An 18753-nucleotide genomic window follows, 5' to 3' on the forward strand; every position below is an offset into this window, starting at 1 on the left:
ACCATAGACAGGGCTGCCCTTCAGTGCCTGTTCTTCATATATGAATACTGACAGGCTATTCACTTTTTGAAGGCTTAGCCAGACAGTCCCAATTCTGTTCTCAACCGAAGATCCACACAGGCATTGTGTAAGGGTCACAGAATAGCGATCACAAGCTGTCATTCCCTCACCCTAACACAATAATCTTTCTGCCACCCCTGTGGAGGTCAGCTCAGACTGAGGGTCAAACCTGCGACCCTTCCCGATTTACATGACTCAGAAACTCACTGCCTTAAGCCAGGGGCAAAAATACAAAATGTTAGACTCAACTTCTTATACTATACCCAAGACTCTGCCTTGTACATAAAATACTCAATTTGAATCCAGTGGTTTCTACAGCCTGCTCCGTCTAAGCAGTAACTTAATTATGCCATTATTATGGTGCTGTGTAGTCTTAAATCTTGTGACAGGCCGACTCTCTGGCAACTCATCCTTGACGATGATTCCCCTTTTCTTCATTACAAATCAAATTTGCAGTACCTGAAAATGCTCAAAGGCTGGGAATAGTCAACAGTGTGGAAAACAAATGACAAATTCAAGAGCCTTTTAATCATCTCAAGTGATTCTACAGCATGTCTTTTGACACAATGTATTACAGGGCTTTCTCCACTATGGGCAAAGGTGTATTATATAGGAGCTCCTGACAGGCCAACCAATTCATTAAACTTTTTGGAATGCTCACCTCACGTCTGCAGTGCACATAAGAAGAATCAGTGCTACCAGTTGATCTCCCTTGGTATTGCACAGGTAAACTGTGGCTTTCACATGAAACACAGTTACAAATTGGCACTAATTAAGCAAGGCACGTGGAGGTAATTCAGTCCCTATTTTAAAATCATACATGCTATTTTTTAAATATATATTTCCACTGTGCCTACATTTATAAAAGCCGTTGCCTCTGTAAAGTTGTCGTGCTGTACTTACCCCTTTCGGCCAGTGGTGTCATTGCTTACATTTATTGGGAGTGGGTATAATTACGATCTGATAAGCCTAACATAGGTACTTTCCATTATCAGTGCAAACACAACAACTTATCATTGAAAAGCTGAAAGTATGTGGGGCAGGTATAAAATTTTTAAACTATTCTAACTTTGAAGAAGAATTTGGATAAATACTTGAAGTGGAATAATGTGCTATTCTATAAACAGCAGGGTGAGTGGGACAAATGAAATAGTTCTTTCACAGGCTCAATGGCCTGAATGGCTTCCTTCTATGTAGTATAATTCTAAGATAGTTTACCACATAGTATATTCCCCTCAAAATTATCTATTAAAATTCAGGTCGTACTACTGGGATAAAAGGCTCTTCTGCCTGCTGATTGCAAGGTCCTGTGTGAAATGAGCTCGGGCAAATGGTCATGGGGGTGCAGCACAAACCACCACTAAGTGGTTAGCAGCTTATAATTTCACACGAACAGGCCTCAGAATGGTTGAAGATTAATGGCACAGTAGAGGTAGCTTTACATCTAACCTGTGCTGCACATACCCTGGGAGTGTTTGATGGGACAGTGTAGAGGGAGCTTTATTTTGTTACTGGACTAATAAGAGAGGGGAGAAATATGGGGAAAATCCCCCAAGTGCTGTTTGGATACGTTTCTCAAAAAATGCCAAACATATCACTTACAGAACAGAAAAATGTCAGAATCACTTGCAGAGTGACATACACCTGCTTCAGATTTTAAAGCATACAAAAAAATTGCCAGCATTCACATTGAAAATATACCTGTGAGTTATTAGAGGTGGTTTGGAAAATCTTTGCAAAGGCAGTTTGAAATGCAATGAGAAGAAAGGCAAAGAAGGCCAGGCAGGGATCAGTGCTGACCAAACAGCTTGAGAGGCACAGACTTTCTTCTGACTCGTATGACGTACATAATCAAATAAACATGGAAAGGAACTGAAACTGCAGCCACCTTGAAATAGTACTTTATCAAACAAGACCTTGACCTATGGATAAGAGCAGAAAGTGCTGGAAATACACAGTGGGTCTTTCAGCATCTGAGAGAGAAAAGCTGGTTAATGTTGCAGAATTAGACCCTTAGTTAAAACCATGAATGGTGTTTTTTCCCTTTACTTGCCTTGGGTTTTTCCTTTCCTGGTTTCTGAGTCTCCTGGGAGGTTAAGTGGCTACTGCTGAGTGAGGCAGGGAGGTGGGTGATCATGGTGGACGTAATGGTTATTTGCACCACAATGGTGGGAGACAGACTCGATAGACAAGCTGGTCTCACCCTGTCTGTTATTTTCATGTGTACCTGAAACATTAACCTGTCTTTTCTCTTTTAGCTGTTGAAGGCGCGGTGTGCATTTCTAGAATGTTGTATTTTTATTTCAACTTTCCAATACTTTGATTGATTTCAGCTTTGTCAGAATGCAGACAGGGTCACTCATCCAGTTATTAGCATTCAATGCTTAAAAAAGGATTTATTTTTTAAAAAGCGAAAACATCATAAAAACAAAGGATTTTTTGAAAGTTCATTGCAGTGGTTTTATAAATGTTTAGTTTATTCCACAGATTGCAATGCATTAGTCGAAGAGCACCAGGGAGTTCTTCCAGTGTCCTGGCTATTTCTCACTCAACAAGCACCACCAAAAGCAGATTAACTGGTCAGTCACCTTATTGCCTTCTGGGAATCTTGCTGTGTGAAAAATGATTGCCACATTTGCTTACATAACAGAAGGTCGTTCAGCTCCTCAAGTATATCCTGCCATTCAGTTTGATCATGGCCGACCTGAATCTTAACTCCCCATTTACCCACCTTGGTTCTCTCACCCTGAACACTTTTGCCCAACAAAAATCTAATAATCTCAGTTTTTAAACTTTCAATTGATCCTCAGCCTCAATAGCACTTTGAGGGAGTGAGTTCCAGAATTCCACTAGTGTGAAGAAGTGTTTACTGACAATACCCCCGAAAGGCCTCACTCTAAAATTATGCACACTTATTCCGGATCCATCTCACAAGAGGAAATAGTTTCACTCTATCTAGCCTAAAAAATCCTTCAATAATCTTAAACACCATGATTAGATCATCCCTTAATCTTCTACACTTGAGGGAATACAAGCCTCGTCTGTGTAATTTGTCCTCATAATTTAATTCTTTTAGCCCTGGTGTCGCCTGTTAAATCTGCGCTGCACCGCCTCACTTCACTCCCCCTCATTCCACAAGGGCAATATATCCTTCCCAAAGTGTTGACAACATTTCAAAAGTTACCCACTATGTGTGAGGCGCAATGAGATATTTTGGAATGATATGATCGGGTGCTATACGTTGTAGGTCACTCTCACTTAAGGCATCACAATCGCTGAAATTAGGGACAGTTTATTTTATATTTTAGAAAATAAGGAAGAAACATAAATAAGATATAGAGGGCAGGAGCTCTGCACTTGGACCCCAGGCTTCTGGCTTTTGCTCATTACCCAGTGCCTCCTGCGTGAGGCTATTGGGTAAGCACAGCACCGAGTTTGGTTGTGATGTCCTTCATTAATAAAATAAGAAGAAATTGTTTCCAGTGACAGGAGGGTTGGAAACCAGAGGACACAGATTTAAGGTGATTGGCTAAAGAACCGGAGGGTGGGGAGATGGGAATTATTTTATGCAGTGAGTCATTATAATCTGGAATGTGCTGCATGAAAGGGTGGCAGAAGATTTAATAATAATTTTCAAAATGGAATTGGATAAATAGTTGGAAAAATAACAGAGCTATAGGGAAAGAGCAGGGGGGTGGGATGAATTGGATAGTTTTCTTTAAAAAGGTACAAGTATGAGGGGCTCAGTGGCCTCCTTCTGTGCTGTGTCATTCTTGATGTTATGACCTGAAAAGACAGGTCTATGTAGGCAAGGTAACCAAGGGCTGCTGTTGCTGCTCAAGCAAGTCTGCTCTTTAAGAGTCAGGGTAAGATGGGAGGAAAGGAGAGAAATATTGGGAAATAAAATACGAGTACAAATGTATTATGAAGCAAGATTAAATTGTAGCAGATCTGCCGGCGATTTGCCATACCAATGAGATAAAGAAAGATATAGCTGCACTTATTTACTTCTTTCCACTTTGCCAACAAGTTTCAAACACCTTTACACAACAAATGACTTTTGTATTTAGAGTGTGGTGATTGTTGTTATGTAGGCAAACACATACAATTATATGAAAAACATGCAAAGCACTGAGCTTGTACTGCATCAACCTCTGCATCAATGTGTGAATAAGCTGTTGAAAGCTTGACATTTATGTTCACATCTCCCACTAAATCTCAGTAAAGCAATGTGAATGTTAGCAAATTATAGTTGTTAATGATTTCAATTGTGCTCCTCTTCACACCATGAGTTCAGTAATAAAATCCTGTAGAGTGAGGAGGAAGCTGAAGAATTTAATCTTAAAATACACACCCCCCCCACCCCAAACACCACACCTGGCCCACCCTCATGTGCCTGGCATTGGTGTATGGTGTACTCTTAAGTTGTTGCTGCCTGTGGGAAACTCATGTGTGTCAACAGCTGTTGGCCACGAGCACCCATTGTACCCATCAGGCAGGAGTGGGAAGCTTGATCAATTTGATCATCAAGGACAGTTGTTGTTGCCCTGGCTAAGATCAGCTAATTCAGCACAAGCCTATCTCTATTATTAAATCTCCAGGTAGTTACTAAGGACTGTGTGGAGCTGGGCAACAACATACTGATGTGCGAGACCCAACTTGTCTCCCAGCAGAAAGTCAAGGGTGCATTCATTAAATGAATCCAGTTGACAATCATCACCAGACCCTATTCAGTTGAAAATGGAAATACCCTTTTTAACCCAGTCAGCCTGCCTGAAGGACTGACACTGACATGTTGCTGGACCTCAGTTCTGCTGTTTATGAAGTTGCCCTTGGGATTTAAAGTGACTTTCCAAAGAAATCCTATTCAGGTTTCAGAGGAGGAAGAAGAAAATTTTTCACTATCACAAATCCCTTTTCTCTCTGCACCTTATACTGTACTGCTTTCCAAATAGTAATCATTTTGGCTTTTGACTGAACATTGCACTCAATGAAATGAGGATAAAAGGTTTTCAACTTTTGACACGAATATCAGCATCAATCAATCTAGGGCAAGTACAGCATAGTTAGATACAGAGTAAAGCTCCCTCTACACTGCCCAATCAAATACTCCTAGGACTGTTACTGCACCTTAGATACAGAGTAAAGTTCTCCTTACACTACTCAATTAAATACTCCAGGGTAGTTAATGGAGGAGTTAAGGAGTAATGGCCATTGTGCCCTGGAGCTAAGATCTCACTCTATATTTTTATAAAATATATATATATCATCCTGGCTAATTTATAAAATTATTTTTTTTAAAACTGAACATAGGCTTAAAACAACTGAAATCATGACTGGCTATGACTCATACAAAAAGAACTTTCTGGCATTCAGAATAGCTGCATCCTCATTTTCTCTAAAGAGGTGCTAATGCCCCCTGTGACGGCAGAGATCAAATCCATAGGAATTGTACAAAGGCCATTTACATTTCTAAGAACAAGGCCTGGCTGACGGAGGCAATCAGTCTGCATGGACAAAGGACCCTGAAAACCCTTTCTAAAAAAAATTATTAATGGTTGAAACATTAACTTTCTCAAGAATCCAGACAAAGGAACATATAGCCTTTGTCCAAACCAAAGTGGAGAAGCGGGAGTCATGTCACATGACCACCACCTTCTACCCTGCCCCAACTATTGGAACCTGTAGTATTGCCTTGTGGAGCTGAAAAGCTCAGACTGCCCTCTTCCACCAACCAAGCAGCAGCAGAACCAGGACTCTGTTAATTTTAAATTGCCTGGCCCCCATCTACAATGTTTCTACTGGAACTTCTGAACTTCTGTACCAGCCCCTGCAAGACTAATTTATATCCACTTGCCCATCTCATCATAGGAGTTATCTCTACTGGAAAAGTGGATTATCCAGCATCAGTATCAGCCTGCTGACCTCTGTGAAGGAATACACCAATGGACTTTTGATTCTGGACTCTAGACTCATGTGAAGCAATAATTCTTATCTTCTCTGTGGTCTTTGCCTTGTACCTCTTTTTTTTCCTTATCCCTCTTTTTTTTCCTTATCCCTCTTTTATAGCATGAATGAAAAAAGGAAGCTATGTTATCTCCCTCTTCTCTTTGAGTATGTGCGAATAAACTAACCCTCTGATTTTACCCTATTTCGAGTTTGCTGTCGGGCTATTAATAGAGAATTGGATCATACCAAAACTGAGGAATTGGAGAAAATATGCCACCACATATAAAGAGGGAAATCAAAATCAAAACGCCTTTCTGTTTACAGATGGGTGGTGAGGGGAGAAATCAGGGCTATTTACACCAAACCCCCTCCTGTCATAACAATTGTAGTACAGAGAGGGAGAGAGAGAGGGAGAGAAAGGGGGACAAGAAGGGTCCCATATTCTGCCCTCCGTAAACTTCAGGTCACCCAAATCTCTCCTGCCCGTGTCCCTACTTGCACCAAGTCCCATTTACCTATCACTCATTTGCTCACTGACCTACACTGGCTCCCAGTCAAGCTTCAATTTTAAAACCTTTGTTTTCACTTTACAGCCTCACCCCTCCTTATCTCTGTAATTTCCTCCAGCCCCACAACCCTCCAAGATAAATGTACTCATTTAATACTGGCCACTTGAGAATCCCCCATTTTAGTGACCCCCATCATTGGAAGTTGTGGCTTTGACTATCTAAGCCCTAAGCTCTGGAATTCTCTCCTTAAACCTCTCCACTTCTCTACCTCTTTTTATTTCTTTAAGAGGCTCCTTTAAACTCACCTCTTTTAACTAGCTTTTGGCCATCAGCCCTAATATTGCCTTATGTGGTTCGGTGTCAAATTTTGTTTTATAACGCTTCTATGAAGTGCCTTGAGACATTTTATTACATTAAATGTTAAAGGTGTTATCAAAGTACTTTGCTGTTGTTGCTATGATCCAGAGAGAGATAGAATAGAAGCAAGATGTGAGGGCAGGACCATTTATCAGACAACAAGGTTTGTCTTGTTCTTTGTCCAGCAGTATGATAGAATATGGCTCAGGCCCCACGCAGCAAGTTCCCAATCAAGGACTAGAGAGAGCCGAGGATAATCCCAAAATGACTCCGATTTGATGCTGTATTACAGAGCCAGCCAAGGTCAAACTCAGAGCTGTCCACACTCAGTCAACTGTGTCCTGATTTACATCATTTAAAACATGCCCTGATCATCAATCTGAAAACAGAGAGAGATACTAGGAACTCAGGAGGCCATATTCAGCACAACACTGGCAGTGTCTACATGCTCTGGACTACTGGTCTATGTCGGCAATCCGTTAGAGTTGGGGCTGGGCGGGGGAGAGGGAAAGAATGCATTCAGTCCTAGGATTTCACAATGAATCTCCCAGCACATTGTTCACTGTGAGCCTCCGAGCGAGCATTCCTGGGGGATCAATGCCTTTACATAGAAACTAGGAGCAGGAGTAGGCCATTTGGCCCTTCGAGCCTGCTCCACCATTCAGTATGATCATGGCTGATCCTCTATCTCAATGTCATATTCTCGCTTTCTCTCCATACCCCTTGATGCCCCTAATATCCAAAAGTATATCAATTTCTTTAATAGCAAAATCGCTTACTTCTCGCTCTTTCAACTAGTGAAACATGCTCTCAGGTTTCACAGCACACACTCCTTACCTGTCGTATAACATTCAAAAACAAACATACCTTGGGCTTTCCAAAGATCAAAGTCACTTAGCACAATTAAAATAAATGTGCAGAGAATATTGTGAATCGTTGATTAGAAGGAACGGTAATTGGAGGCTCACAAGTGGCTTCGTAGCTCTGAGCATTGGGAAAAGGGCAATGAGAGAGAAAACAATTAGCCTAGGTTCCTGTTTTTGATTGTAGTGAATCCTGCTGGAGAGACTGTGCATGTGGGGCATTGGTTAATGACAAGAATGGGTTTGGGATGTGAAGCTGAATGTGGTCAAATAGCCTCCCAGCTCTCATCTTCTGGGCCAACACATGGTCAGTTGGATGAGTTATTGAAGTGTCCTATAAACCTGAGTAAGGGCCTAACATGTTCAGGATAGGCGAGAAAAGAAATTACCACCTCACTGTAAAATAATCAGACCCCTACTCGAGCCGTGGCTCAGATTCCAATGATTACCGCAGATTTTTTTATGATTAAAAAAGAACACACCAAAGAAAAGATTTTGGTGTGACCAGGAGTGAATATTCCTGCACAGGGAATAATGCAGGCTGTTCTAGCTCATCTAGAGCTGCAGCAGTCAGCCCACAGTTCACCTGCCATGTGGATTCTGGTGCAGAACCGCAACTGCGTTGCTCAATAAATATTTTATCCCATTAATACACTGGGCTGTGGTCAGACCACTGAGGTGTGTGAACCTTGAAATGAGGAATCACCACATTCTCAATTAAGCAATGAATTTACAAGCATTTCAGTATATTAATCGATACCACTGGGCAGATAAACAGGGAGAAAGTGCCGTTCACACTTACCTGGTTTTAGGGGATGTTGTTAACCATTCTTCATGTTTCTCGAATGTTATTAAATAAGCTGCAATTTCCTGAAAAACACAAATAGAAGGGAAGAGAACACTTTAAATGCAAAGTCAAATTCACACAACACCGACCTGCTTTATGTACAAGATCTCTCTCCAACAGGATTTTTCTCAAAGATCAAGTAGCTATAAAAGAATTGTGGCTATTCATTGATGCTCCTTTTTAAAACAAAAGGAAATCAAGGTTGGTAGGCTTCTAAACACATGCTCCATGCCCAGAAAGCAAGTTCCATCATGGCCGATCTGGGATCACAATTCCATTGAGATTTGATTAAATAAATAAGAGAACATTAAAATAAATTGGAAATTTATATTGAACCTCTATGGAGGATACAAAAACAAAATCTTTACATAAAAACAAATATCACCCTGTCATTGTTTTGAATTTTGAGAATTAGGCGGAGGCTTTTTGCCGCTGCATCCCTACCCCCATTCAAAAGTCCTGCACTGCCTCCCCCCGCACCCAACCCCCCCTCAACCACACACAGCCATGGCATTAATAATTCCACTGATTCCAGCATTCATGATAAGAGTATGATACAACATAGAGGGAGGACATTCAGCCCATCATGCTTGTGCTGCCTCCTTGGTTTAGTCCCAGGTCCCTTTGTTCTTTCCCCACAGCCCTGTAAGTTTTATAGATTGACAAGCCAAATAAATGATATCATTGGCCTCCTCTGTCTTCAAGATTTGAGATACAAGCTAGTGCATCATATTCAGGGCCATGGATGGATATGATGCATCATACAGATCACGGCAGGATTTAAATTTCTACATTAAATCTTGACTGATAAGGCAGAGCCATAACGTGCAGACTCATCAGATCAGGAGTTAGCTATATCAGGATTCAGGATAAGCAGGTTCCCATCAGAGCCCTCAGCTCATTGCAAATCATGATACAGCTCCCACAAGTTTGGTTTCCTCCATCAACCACTGTAATGAAAAGCATCAGTAATCCTGAGTCCTAAACCAAATCAATTCCTACAATGGGTGCTAATTGTTCAACTTCTACTGCATTAGCATCCAATATAAGCAACAGGTTGCAATTACCATTGAGGTTCCTTGGCACCAGGGCCAATCATGGACAATTTCTAACACTGTTTCTTTTCCTATTTAAATGATTGGCAATTGTATATTCTTTTGTAGAGAGTAAAACTCCCTGTACCCTGCCGCAATACTGTGCCACTGTCCCAGACTCAGGAACTCAGGAAGACAGCACCAACACACCTTTTGCATTCCCCCCTCCCACTGCCACCATCCCCACCTGCACTCTCACCCCCATCCCCCCCACCCCCACGTTGGCATAGATCAGTTGGACCAATTAATCTGTTAGTATGCAGGTTGTTGCTATTTTATTGTTGGGGTGCAGAGGGGCTTTTCGTTATTGCAAGGGATGTCTGTGCTTTCCCACTTCAGGCACACAGAGATAGAAAATAATCCTCATGGTGGAAAACAGCAACAAAAATGATGATCTTGTGGGGTTATGTCAAGGACGCCTGAGGCATCGGACCTGCTCCATCACGTTTTCCTGCCAAGGATGTGGACTAGCAAGCAGTTGCCAACAAAAAGGTTTTCATTTTCACATCTTGATGTGGAACCAGGAGAAGCAGAGTGCTCCTTCCACCTTCACAACACTACTGCATGATCTATCCTCTCCCCCCTCCAATTGTCCTTCACCTCTGAGTCAAGAGGTTGAGAGTTCAAGCCCCACACCAGAAATATGAGGACATAATCTAAACTGACATGCCCCATCGCCAATACCGAGAGAGTGTTTCACTGTCAGAGGAGTCATCTTTTGGATGAGACATTAAACTGAGGCCCCATTTACTGACTCAGGTGGATGTAAAATGTTTCACAGCACTATTTTGAAGAACAGCAATGGAATTCTCCCCAATATCCTGGTCAATATTTATCCCTCAACCAACATCACCAGAACAGATTAGCTGATGATGATCAACTTGCTGTCTGTGCGACCTTACTGTGCACAAATTGGCTGCCGCATTTCCCTACATTACAGCATGAGCTACATTTCTAATGTAGTTCATTGGCTGTAAGGCCAAAGGTGCAATATATTTGTAAGCTGTTTCCTCCCTGCCTTAATTACATGTGTTAATCCCAGCCTTAGAACTGCATCCTGCACTGCTCCAGTGTGACATTTCCCACAGCAGCCATCTCTGAGTGAGACTGCCAATTCATACTGAATTATGGGCAATTTTGTGCTGCAGATCCATGTCCACAACTCCATTTTTAGATCACAGGTTCCCAGCGTGAGAAGCCGATTTACTTACCAACAATCTTCTTTCCTCATGCAGTCTTTATAAACTATATTTTATAATCTTTACGTAGACAGTAGGTGGATTATAAAAACTTGTTATTCCACAGGCATTACTCCATAAGTACAGAATAGCACTTTAAGCTGTATTTCTTGTTTAGTCACAGGCCCCTACAGACCAATTTCACTGAACAATTCTCTCTTTGCTGTATAATTTCGATAGTCTGTACCTAAACTCCAGTGCCACAAATCTCCCTCATTTACACCTTAGCAGCAAATCGTTCTCACACTTTGAAGCAGAGAAAACAGAATTGGAAACCTTTCCAGACATAAACCAACATAAGTTGTATGAAGCTCTAGTTAGATCACATTAGAGCACTGCACTTCAGGAAGAATATGTTGGCCATGGAGGGGGTGTAGCACAGATTCACCAAAAACATTAAATTATGAGGATATGTTGAACAGGTTAGGTTTGTATTCCCTTGAGTATAGAAGAGTAAGGGGTGATCTAACTGAAGTGATTAAGATGATAAAAAAGATTTGATAGGATAGAAACATAGGGGAACTATTTCCTCTGATGCAGGTGTCCAGAACAAGAGAACATATTCCTAAGATTAGAGTGAGGCCTCCTGGTGCTGCCAGGAGGCACCTTTCCACACAAAGGGGAGTAGAAATCTGCAACTATCTCCCTCACAAAACTATTGGTGCTGGGGTGAATTGAAAATGTAACTGAAGTTAGAGATTTTTGTCGGACAAAGGTATTAAGGATTATGGAATCAAGGCAAGTAGTGTTAAGATATAGATCAGCCATTGAATGGCAGAACGGGCTCAAGTGGCTGAATGGCCTAGTCCTGTTCCTATGTTCCTAAAGTTGACAAAAATGATAGGATTATCACATAATTTTAAACTGAATTAGCAACAGATCATTGACCAGGGTTAAGACCTCGTGTCCCTGGGCAGTGAGCAGGATTGCATTCTGTTCCATGGTGTTTTCAGCAGTTAGTCAGTCAGCTCTTCCCTGAAAGTTGCTGCATTGGGTGGCTTGTGCTGGTTGTCGACTGGCAAACTTTTTGTTTTGTTTTTCTCCCCTAACAGCATCAAGTCTCCACCTCTCCACAGTGCTTCGTGAACTGAAGCTGAGCCAGCTCACATCTTTAGGCCATTCCATCCAGGAGGGCATGACAGTTGAATTTTGGCTGACATCTGTATGCTCTTTAGCAGAGGTCACAAGAGAGAGTTCAGGACCTGGAACCCTTTGCCTGGTTATCTCCCCCTCTCCCTGGATCAGCGGCACTGATGATATTTCTATACCACTAAGATCAGCTAACTCAGCAAAAATCTGGGATTGAACTGTGGGTCTTTCTGCTTTGTGTAGTTTAGTATTTCAGAGTGTATTCACCAACTGAATTAACAGACAGCTAAATTATGAATTTTTAAGCATATGTTATTGCTATAGAGTTGATCTTCAGGCAACTTTTCTTAGTGGAAACATTTGGCTTTGTTTACAAGACAGCAGTAGCAACTACACATGTTCATCAAACTCCATACCTAATAAGTGCTCCAGTCTGTAGAGGTTTCCCACACTGCTAACACATTGGTTTCCAGATCATGTGATCTTACAGCACAGGGTTATTCTTAAAGCTACAGTCCAACATTTCCCAAAACTATAATTACTACAGCTATCTTTTGTACAATTGGGAAGAAACTATTTAATTTTCCCAGTGATCCGGTCACAGGTATGAGGGCCAGGTGGTCCCCAATGATTGTTGAGCCTGCCCAGGACAGCTGTGTTTTATGTTTACTGCGATGCCCTTGTCCTTTGAAATAGCTGAAATGAAGGGCTCACCAGGTGAGGAATTGTAGCGTCGAGTGCAATCTTCCATCCAGTGCAAAACCAGTATTCGTGGGGGTGAGAACATAGGGAGAAAGGGATTTTATATTTTAAAACTTATGCACTTAATTTAGAGGCAGCAATTGCTAACTTTCACTATCTTGTTTTTCAGCTATCAAATGACTGGTTGTCTGCCTCCCACAAGGTGAATTTTGCATCAATTCTGGATGGGTACCCAGCTTGTTACAGGCTGAACTCACCGTGGCTCAATAACTCTCCAGCTCTCCAATGCTGATTATTATTATTACGTTCAGTGAGAAACGCAATGCACTCACACTGGCTGCATATGTTCCAACTGTGAGGTGAAGCAATAGGTGGTATTCTCAGTGTCAGCGGTGGTGTGTGCAGCATTTGATTTAAAAAATAAATCCTTCTCCTTTCTTAGTCAAAATATCTTTACAAGTTACTGCAGTTAGAATGTAATGACAGAACACACTTTATCTCAACAGTGCAACACAATCAATACTACTTCAGTTGTAAGACAGTCAAAATAAAGAGAAAAAGTCAGGGAAAGTGTGAGACAGAGAGAGAGGAAGAGACAGAAGGTGGAGAGTGACAGAAACAGAAAAAAAGTGAATGCGGTGAATGTGATAGAGTGAGAGAGAGATTGAGAGATACAGAAAGTGGAATTGAGAGAAACAGAGGCAGAAGGCCCGATTTTAACTCTGCAACTGAATGGGTTGTGAGTGAGTTAAAATTGGGTCCTCAGAGCGAGAGAAACAGAAATAGAAAACAGACAGTGAGACAGAGGGGAAAGACAGAGGGAGAGAGAGACAGAGCATGACCATGTCAGAGAGGAAGAAGCACTTAGATGGAAAGGAAGAGGGAAATGGAGATTCAGAGGAGGGCAGTGAGATGGAGCAATTGGCAAAGTGAAGAGCGAGAAAGGGAGAGTAGTGAGAGGGACAGAGAGAAGGGGGCAGAGAGAAAGAGAGTGAGAAACAGAGATAAAAGGAGTTAGAGACATCAGCGAGGATTGGAGAGGCAGAGAAAGAAACAGAGTGAGACAGAGAAAGAGAGAGAGTGAGGGACTCACATAAGGGTAGCAAGAAGGAGCAAAAGGCAGGAGGCAGAGAGAGTGATGTGCTGGTGTGGGCAGCCATCCTTTGTGGCCATGAGTGGCCAAGAGGCTGAGTCTGCCTGTGCAGTCTACCCATGCTGTGTTCCACAGACTGGTCTCTACACACCCTCTCTGATCACCAGATAAAATGCTGCAACCAGAAACGTGTTGCAACTGCAAAACATGCAAGGAATATTTGAGAACCGTGTCTTTAAACGGTTCTGAAATATAAACAGGCCTCATCATCAAAACCTACATTATTCATTCCTGACTCGCTGCCTTTTGCAGATGACATTTCCATGGTCACAGCAGGACTGGGATAATGTTCCCTAGAGAATCTGATTCTGTGTGCCTGGTATCCTTTAACCTTCATCCCTGTTAGTAGCCTGGTATTGGTCCAACTTTAATTTTAAAGAGTTCAGTGGCACATTACTTTTTAAGGACTTTGTTGTTCCAGAGCTAAGCTTTGCTCAGGGGCTCTTCCGATCTCCCATTGTATCCTCAGCAGGAGCACTGTAGGAAAAGCTGTTTACCCTATCTCTCCAGGGTTACCATCAATTTTCTACCAATCTTACAGTGAGAAACTAGGGGAACTGCTGGGAAAATTCTACCCCCATGTTGTGAGGTGGGAACATTCCTACCACTCTCATTTTCTGACTGCTTAACTTTTTCCTCTACTTCTGTACTTACAGTTAAACAACTCGCTCATATTTAGGTTTCCTAAACTAACATTTTGAAGACATATATCATGTCCCATCTCAACCTTTTCTCGTTATCCAGTTAAAACAAGTTGTGAACCTCCCTTCATAGCTTAGAACTTAATTGCCAGTATACCTTTGTCATTCTAGCCTTTGTTTTCACTGATGTCCCTTTTGAAGGAAGGGCAAATACATCGGTGTCCTGTACCAATATTTATTCCTCAATCAACATCATTAAAAAACGGATAACCTGGTCATTTATCGCACTGATGTTTTTGGGAGCTTGCTCTGCGCAAATTGTCTGTGGCCTTTCCCACATAATAAAAGTGACTATGCTCTTAAAAAGTATTTTGTTGGCTGTAAAGCACATTGGCACATCTTGAGGTCGTGAAAGGTGCTACATAAATGCTCATTCTTTCTTTCTTACATGCACAAGGTTACCTCAGGAATAATTTAATCAGAGTTAAAAGTAATCTCTTAGGTTGGAAGAACAAATTAATTCTTCTTAAAGTAGTGTGGGGTGAGAGAGAAGTTTATGGTTGAATAATTGTACATGACTCTGGGTGCAATGGGCCTAATGGGTTGAACGGACTGATCATGCTCTGGAATTTCTTAAGTTGTTTTGAATTTTCAATTCAAACAACCTTAAGGTTCAAAGCAAAACTGAAAATGCTAATAATACACACCAGCAACCGTGTACAGAAAGGGTAAGTCAACACTTTATTGCTGACAATGAGTTAGAGAGAGGCACAGAATGTCCACTCTCTTTACACATGCTGTAAATTCCCAGCGTTTGCAGTGTTTTCTGTTTTTGTTTTCTCCCAGTTGATAACAAACTCTGCCTTTGACCAGCTTTTCACAACATAGTCAATCATCACACTTAAGAGTTCTGTCTGCACCATTGTCATTGAAAGCGATTCATATAGTTAACTTGTGAACCTGGGAATAGCAGAGTGTGTTTTTCTCACTTTCTTGCAGGGGAACAATTCCAGACAGTCCTCTGGCACATCACCTCAATAGACATTCTTCGTACAGGAGTGTAGACAGTGTAGTATGTTGCCAAGTTATTTGATTGCAGAGGCCATCACAGTTGATGCCGTCCTTGATCACCTACTGGTAGGGTGGATAGTGATCAGGAGTGGTTAACCCAGGCTGATGGTCTCCTCCAACTGTGCTGAAGGACAGATGTGCTTCTGTAGTTACTGTTTCAGCTGGTACCAGCTGGCAGGTCAATTATGTTTCTCATTTAAAGCATTTGAACAGAGGCATAAAAACAAAGTTCACTGGAATTACTTAATTGTGATGTGTTTTAAAGGTTAATGTGCAATGGGACCACTCAGCTTTTGAGTTGGTCTTGTCTTACCCTTGACCTTTCACCTCCTTACTTCAAAATCAATCAGCTTTGAACTCTTAATAGGCATGAAATATGCTTCATGTCATCCAGAAACACACACAGGCAGCACGAGCACTTGCGTCACATTGACTTTAAGATACCTTTGAGACAAGAATAGCCCACATGTATGCAGGTAAATAGAATGGAAATGGCTCTCATATGGTTCACAGGCTTATACAGCCTTAACCCCTTCTGTATCAAACCAACTTCCAAAACGCATCTCACACAGAAGAGAATTTTTAGCAAAAAGAAAAGGTCTTTTGGCCCATCTAGTCCACCCCTTCTAGACCCAGTCCACCTTCTCACCATATTCCTCAATCCTATCAATACAGCTTCTCACTGTATCCCCTAGTCTCACCTTCTCACAATATCCCCCAACTTTTCATAACCACCTTTTCCCCATAGCCCTCAATCCCACCTACCCATCATTTCCCCAAGCTGTGATTGAAACTATGTGGCTGAGATGCTTCCTCTGGATCAGAAATTAAAAATGCTCTTTTCCACTCCATTTCAACCTTCTTTCCACCCTTTGCCTACAGTGGGAAACACATCCTTTGACCTGGCAGCACTCCCTGTCTTGCACAAGTGGCCATGCTTCATGTGTGAGTTTGCACAATGAATGTCCCCAAGCTACTCCCCTGTAGATACATCAAGTCAACCCCTGACCCTATCTCACACAGCATGTACAGGTGCTCTGGATGCTCATGAGTATGAGAAAATCCCTGGTTGACTTTCTGCCTCGTAACATAAGGTACTGAAGCCAAGTGGGGAGCTCCAACCTCTGCCCTTGCTGAGATCAGCTAACTCAGGATAGGCTGTTTCTGGGTCTTTTTATTCTGTCTGATTTAAAATTACCACTAGCCAAAATATTACACTACCTTTTTATTCAAGCATATTGGGAAATAATAAAAACCACGTCAAAAACAAACTTAAGGTTTGCTTGTCATATTTCCACACTTCTGCGCTCACACTCCCTTCCACCACAATAAAGCTCTCCTTGTCCTCATCTTCCACCTCAGCAGCCTTCATTTTCAATGAATCAACATCCTCCATTTCTGCCACCTCCAGCATGATGCCACCACCAATACATCTTCTTTTCAGCAGTCTGAAAGGACCATCCCCTCTGCGACCAATCCTTCTGGTCCAGTCTTCAATCACCACCAACATCACTCCCTTCCACGGCACCTTCCATGCAAGTGCAGGAGTTACAAAACTTTCCTTTTATCTCCAAGGCTCCAAACACTCCTCCCAGGATAAAGAGTGATTTACTTGTACTCCTTTGAATTTAGTGTACTGTATTCACTGCTCACAATGCGGTCTCCTCTACCTTGGCAGGATCAAACTCAGATTGGGCAATCGCTTTGTGGAATACCTCCTTTCAGTCTGCAAGCGTGAACCCAAGTTTCTAGTCACCTGTCATTTAAATTATCCACCCTACTCCCACTCCGAACTCTGGCCTCCACCTCCTAACTGGTCCAATGAAACTCAACGTAAGCTCGAGGAACAGCACCTCATCTTTTGATTGGGCACTTTACAGCCTTCCGGACAAGTTCAGAAATTCAGCTCATAACCACTGTTTCCATTTTTTTCAGATGGCTGCTGTTGGTAATGATTCTGCTGTTCCCAGTTACACCTCCTGTAGAATCATCTTTTGGTCTTTTACTTGTCCCATTCCCGTCCCCTGTTGCCTTACACCATAATCCCATTTGTCATTTAATCATGCTTTCTACACTATCGCAGACTGTCCCTTTTGTTCTTTCCTCGTCTCCCCCATTTTACTGCCTCTGTATTTGCTTAAACCTGTTACGTCTCTAACTTATTTCAGTTCTGATGAAAGGTCACTGGCCTGAAACACTGGGCCGTAACTTCCAACTAGCGTTGGAAAGTGCTGGCCTGCAGGAATTAGGAGAAATAAATGCACGTTTACCTGGTCTTGAAAATTATGTTAACACTGCCATTGGCCAGGGCTGCTTGGGGCCTGCATCGAAAGACCCCTCGCAGGCCCCAGCAAAGTCCAACTTCAGCGAATTCAAGGAGGCCACACCCACTTTTTTTACAGCACTTGCTGCCATAAAGCAGCTAAGTTTACAGGGCCAGAGAAATTGACAGGCATGGGGAAGGTAGATGTCCAAGGCAATTGAAGAGGATTTGGGGGGGTGGGGGTTTCTGGGGGCAGTCTGGGGGTCTGGGTTGGAGGGAGTCGGTCAGAGGCCCAGTGGGGAGGATTGGAAGTCTGTGGGGGGTGGGGGTGGGGGGTCCGAGGTCCGGACTGGTGGGGGATCTCAGATCAGGGGTGGAGGTCGGTTGGAAGTCCGGGGGGGGGTCTGTGGGGGAGAATCCAAGTTCGGGGAGACTGTGGGGGGGGGTCCAAGGTCTGCCAGGGACGTGGGGGGTCTGAGGGCGGGTGAGGTGGGTGGGAGTCAGAGGTCCGAGGGGGTCCAAGGTTGCGGGATGGGGGGTGAGGTTGGAAGTCCGTAAGAAGTGGGGGTGGAACGGTTGGAAGTCCATGGGTAGTGGGGGGTGTCCGAGATTGCGGGCAAAGGCCAGTTGAAAGTCCGCGGGGAGGGTGGAGCTGACAGTGGTTCGGGGGATGGTTGAGGTTGGGGGGAGTGGTGGGGACTGTTGGAGGTCGGGGGTGGGGGAGGTCGGGCGAGTGGGGGGTGTCGGAGATCGGGGGGGGGGGTGGGGGTTGTCGGGGGAGTGGGGGATTGGAGGTCAGGGGAGTGGGGGATTGGAGGTCGAGGGGTTTCGGGATCGGAGGCCAGGGTTTGGGGGAATGGAGGTCGGGGTGTGGGGGTGTCGGAGGTCGGGGGGGGTTGGAGGGGTCAGAGGTCGGG

At 43.0% G+C, this 18753-nt stretch overlaps 1 protein-coding gene across 1 annotated transcript in view; it reads right to left on the reverse strand.

Annotated features, from left to right (window-relative positions):
• LOC144690441 (calmodulin-binding transcription activator 1-like) overlaps positions 1-18753 on the reverse strand; it is a 1084973-nt gene that overhangs the window by 645428 nt on the left and 420792 nt on the right. Inside the window, exon 3 of the mRNA XM_078557952.1 lies at positions 8541-8608. Coding sequence (XP_078414078.1) covers positions 8541-8608 — 68 coding nt within the window. The remainder of the gene's footprint in view (positions 1-8540; positions 8609-18753) is intronic.

The sequence above is a fragment of the Cetorhinus maximus genome, chromosome 15, assembly GCF_964194155.1.
Source record: "Cetorhinus maximus chromosome 15, sCetMax3.hap1.1, whole genome shotgun sequence".
NCBI lineage: Eukaryota > Metazoa > Chordata > Chondrichthyes > Lamniformes > Cetorhinidae > Cetorhinus > Cetorhinus maximus.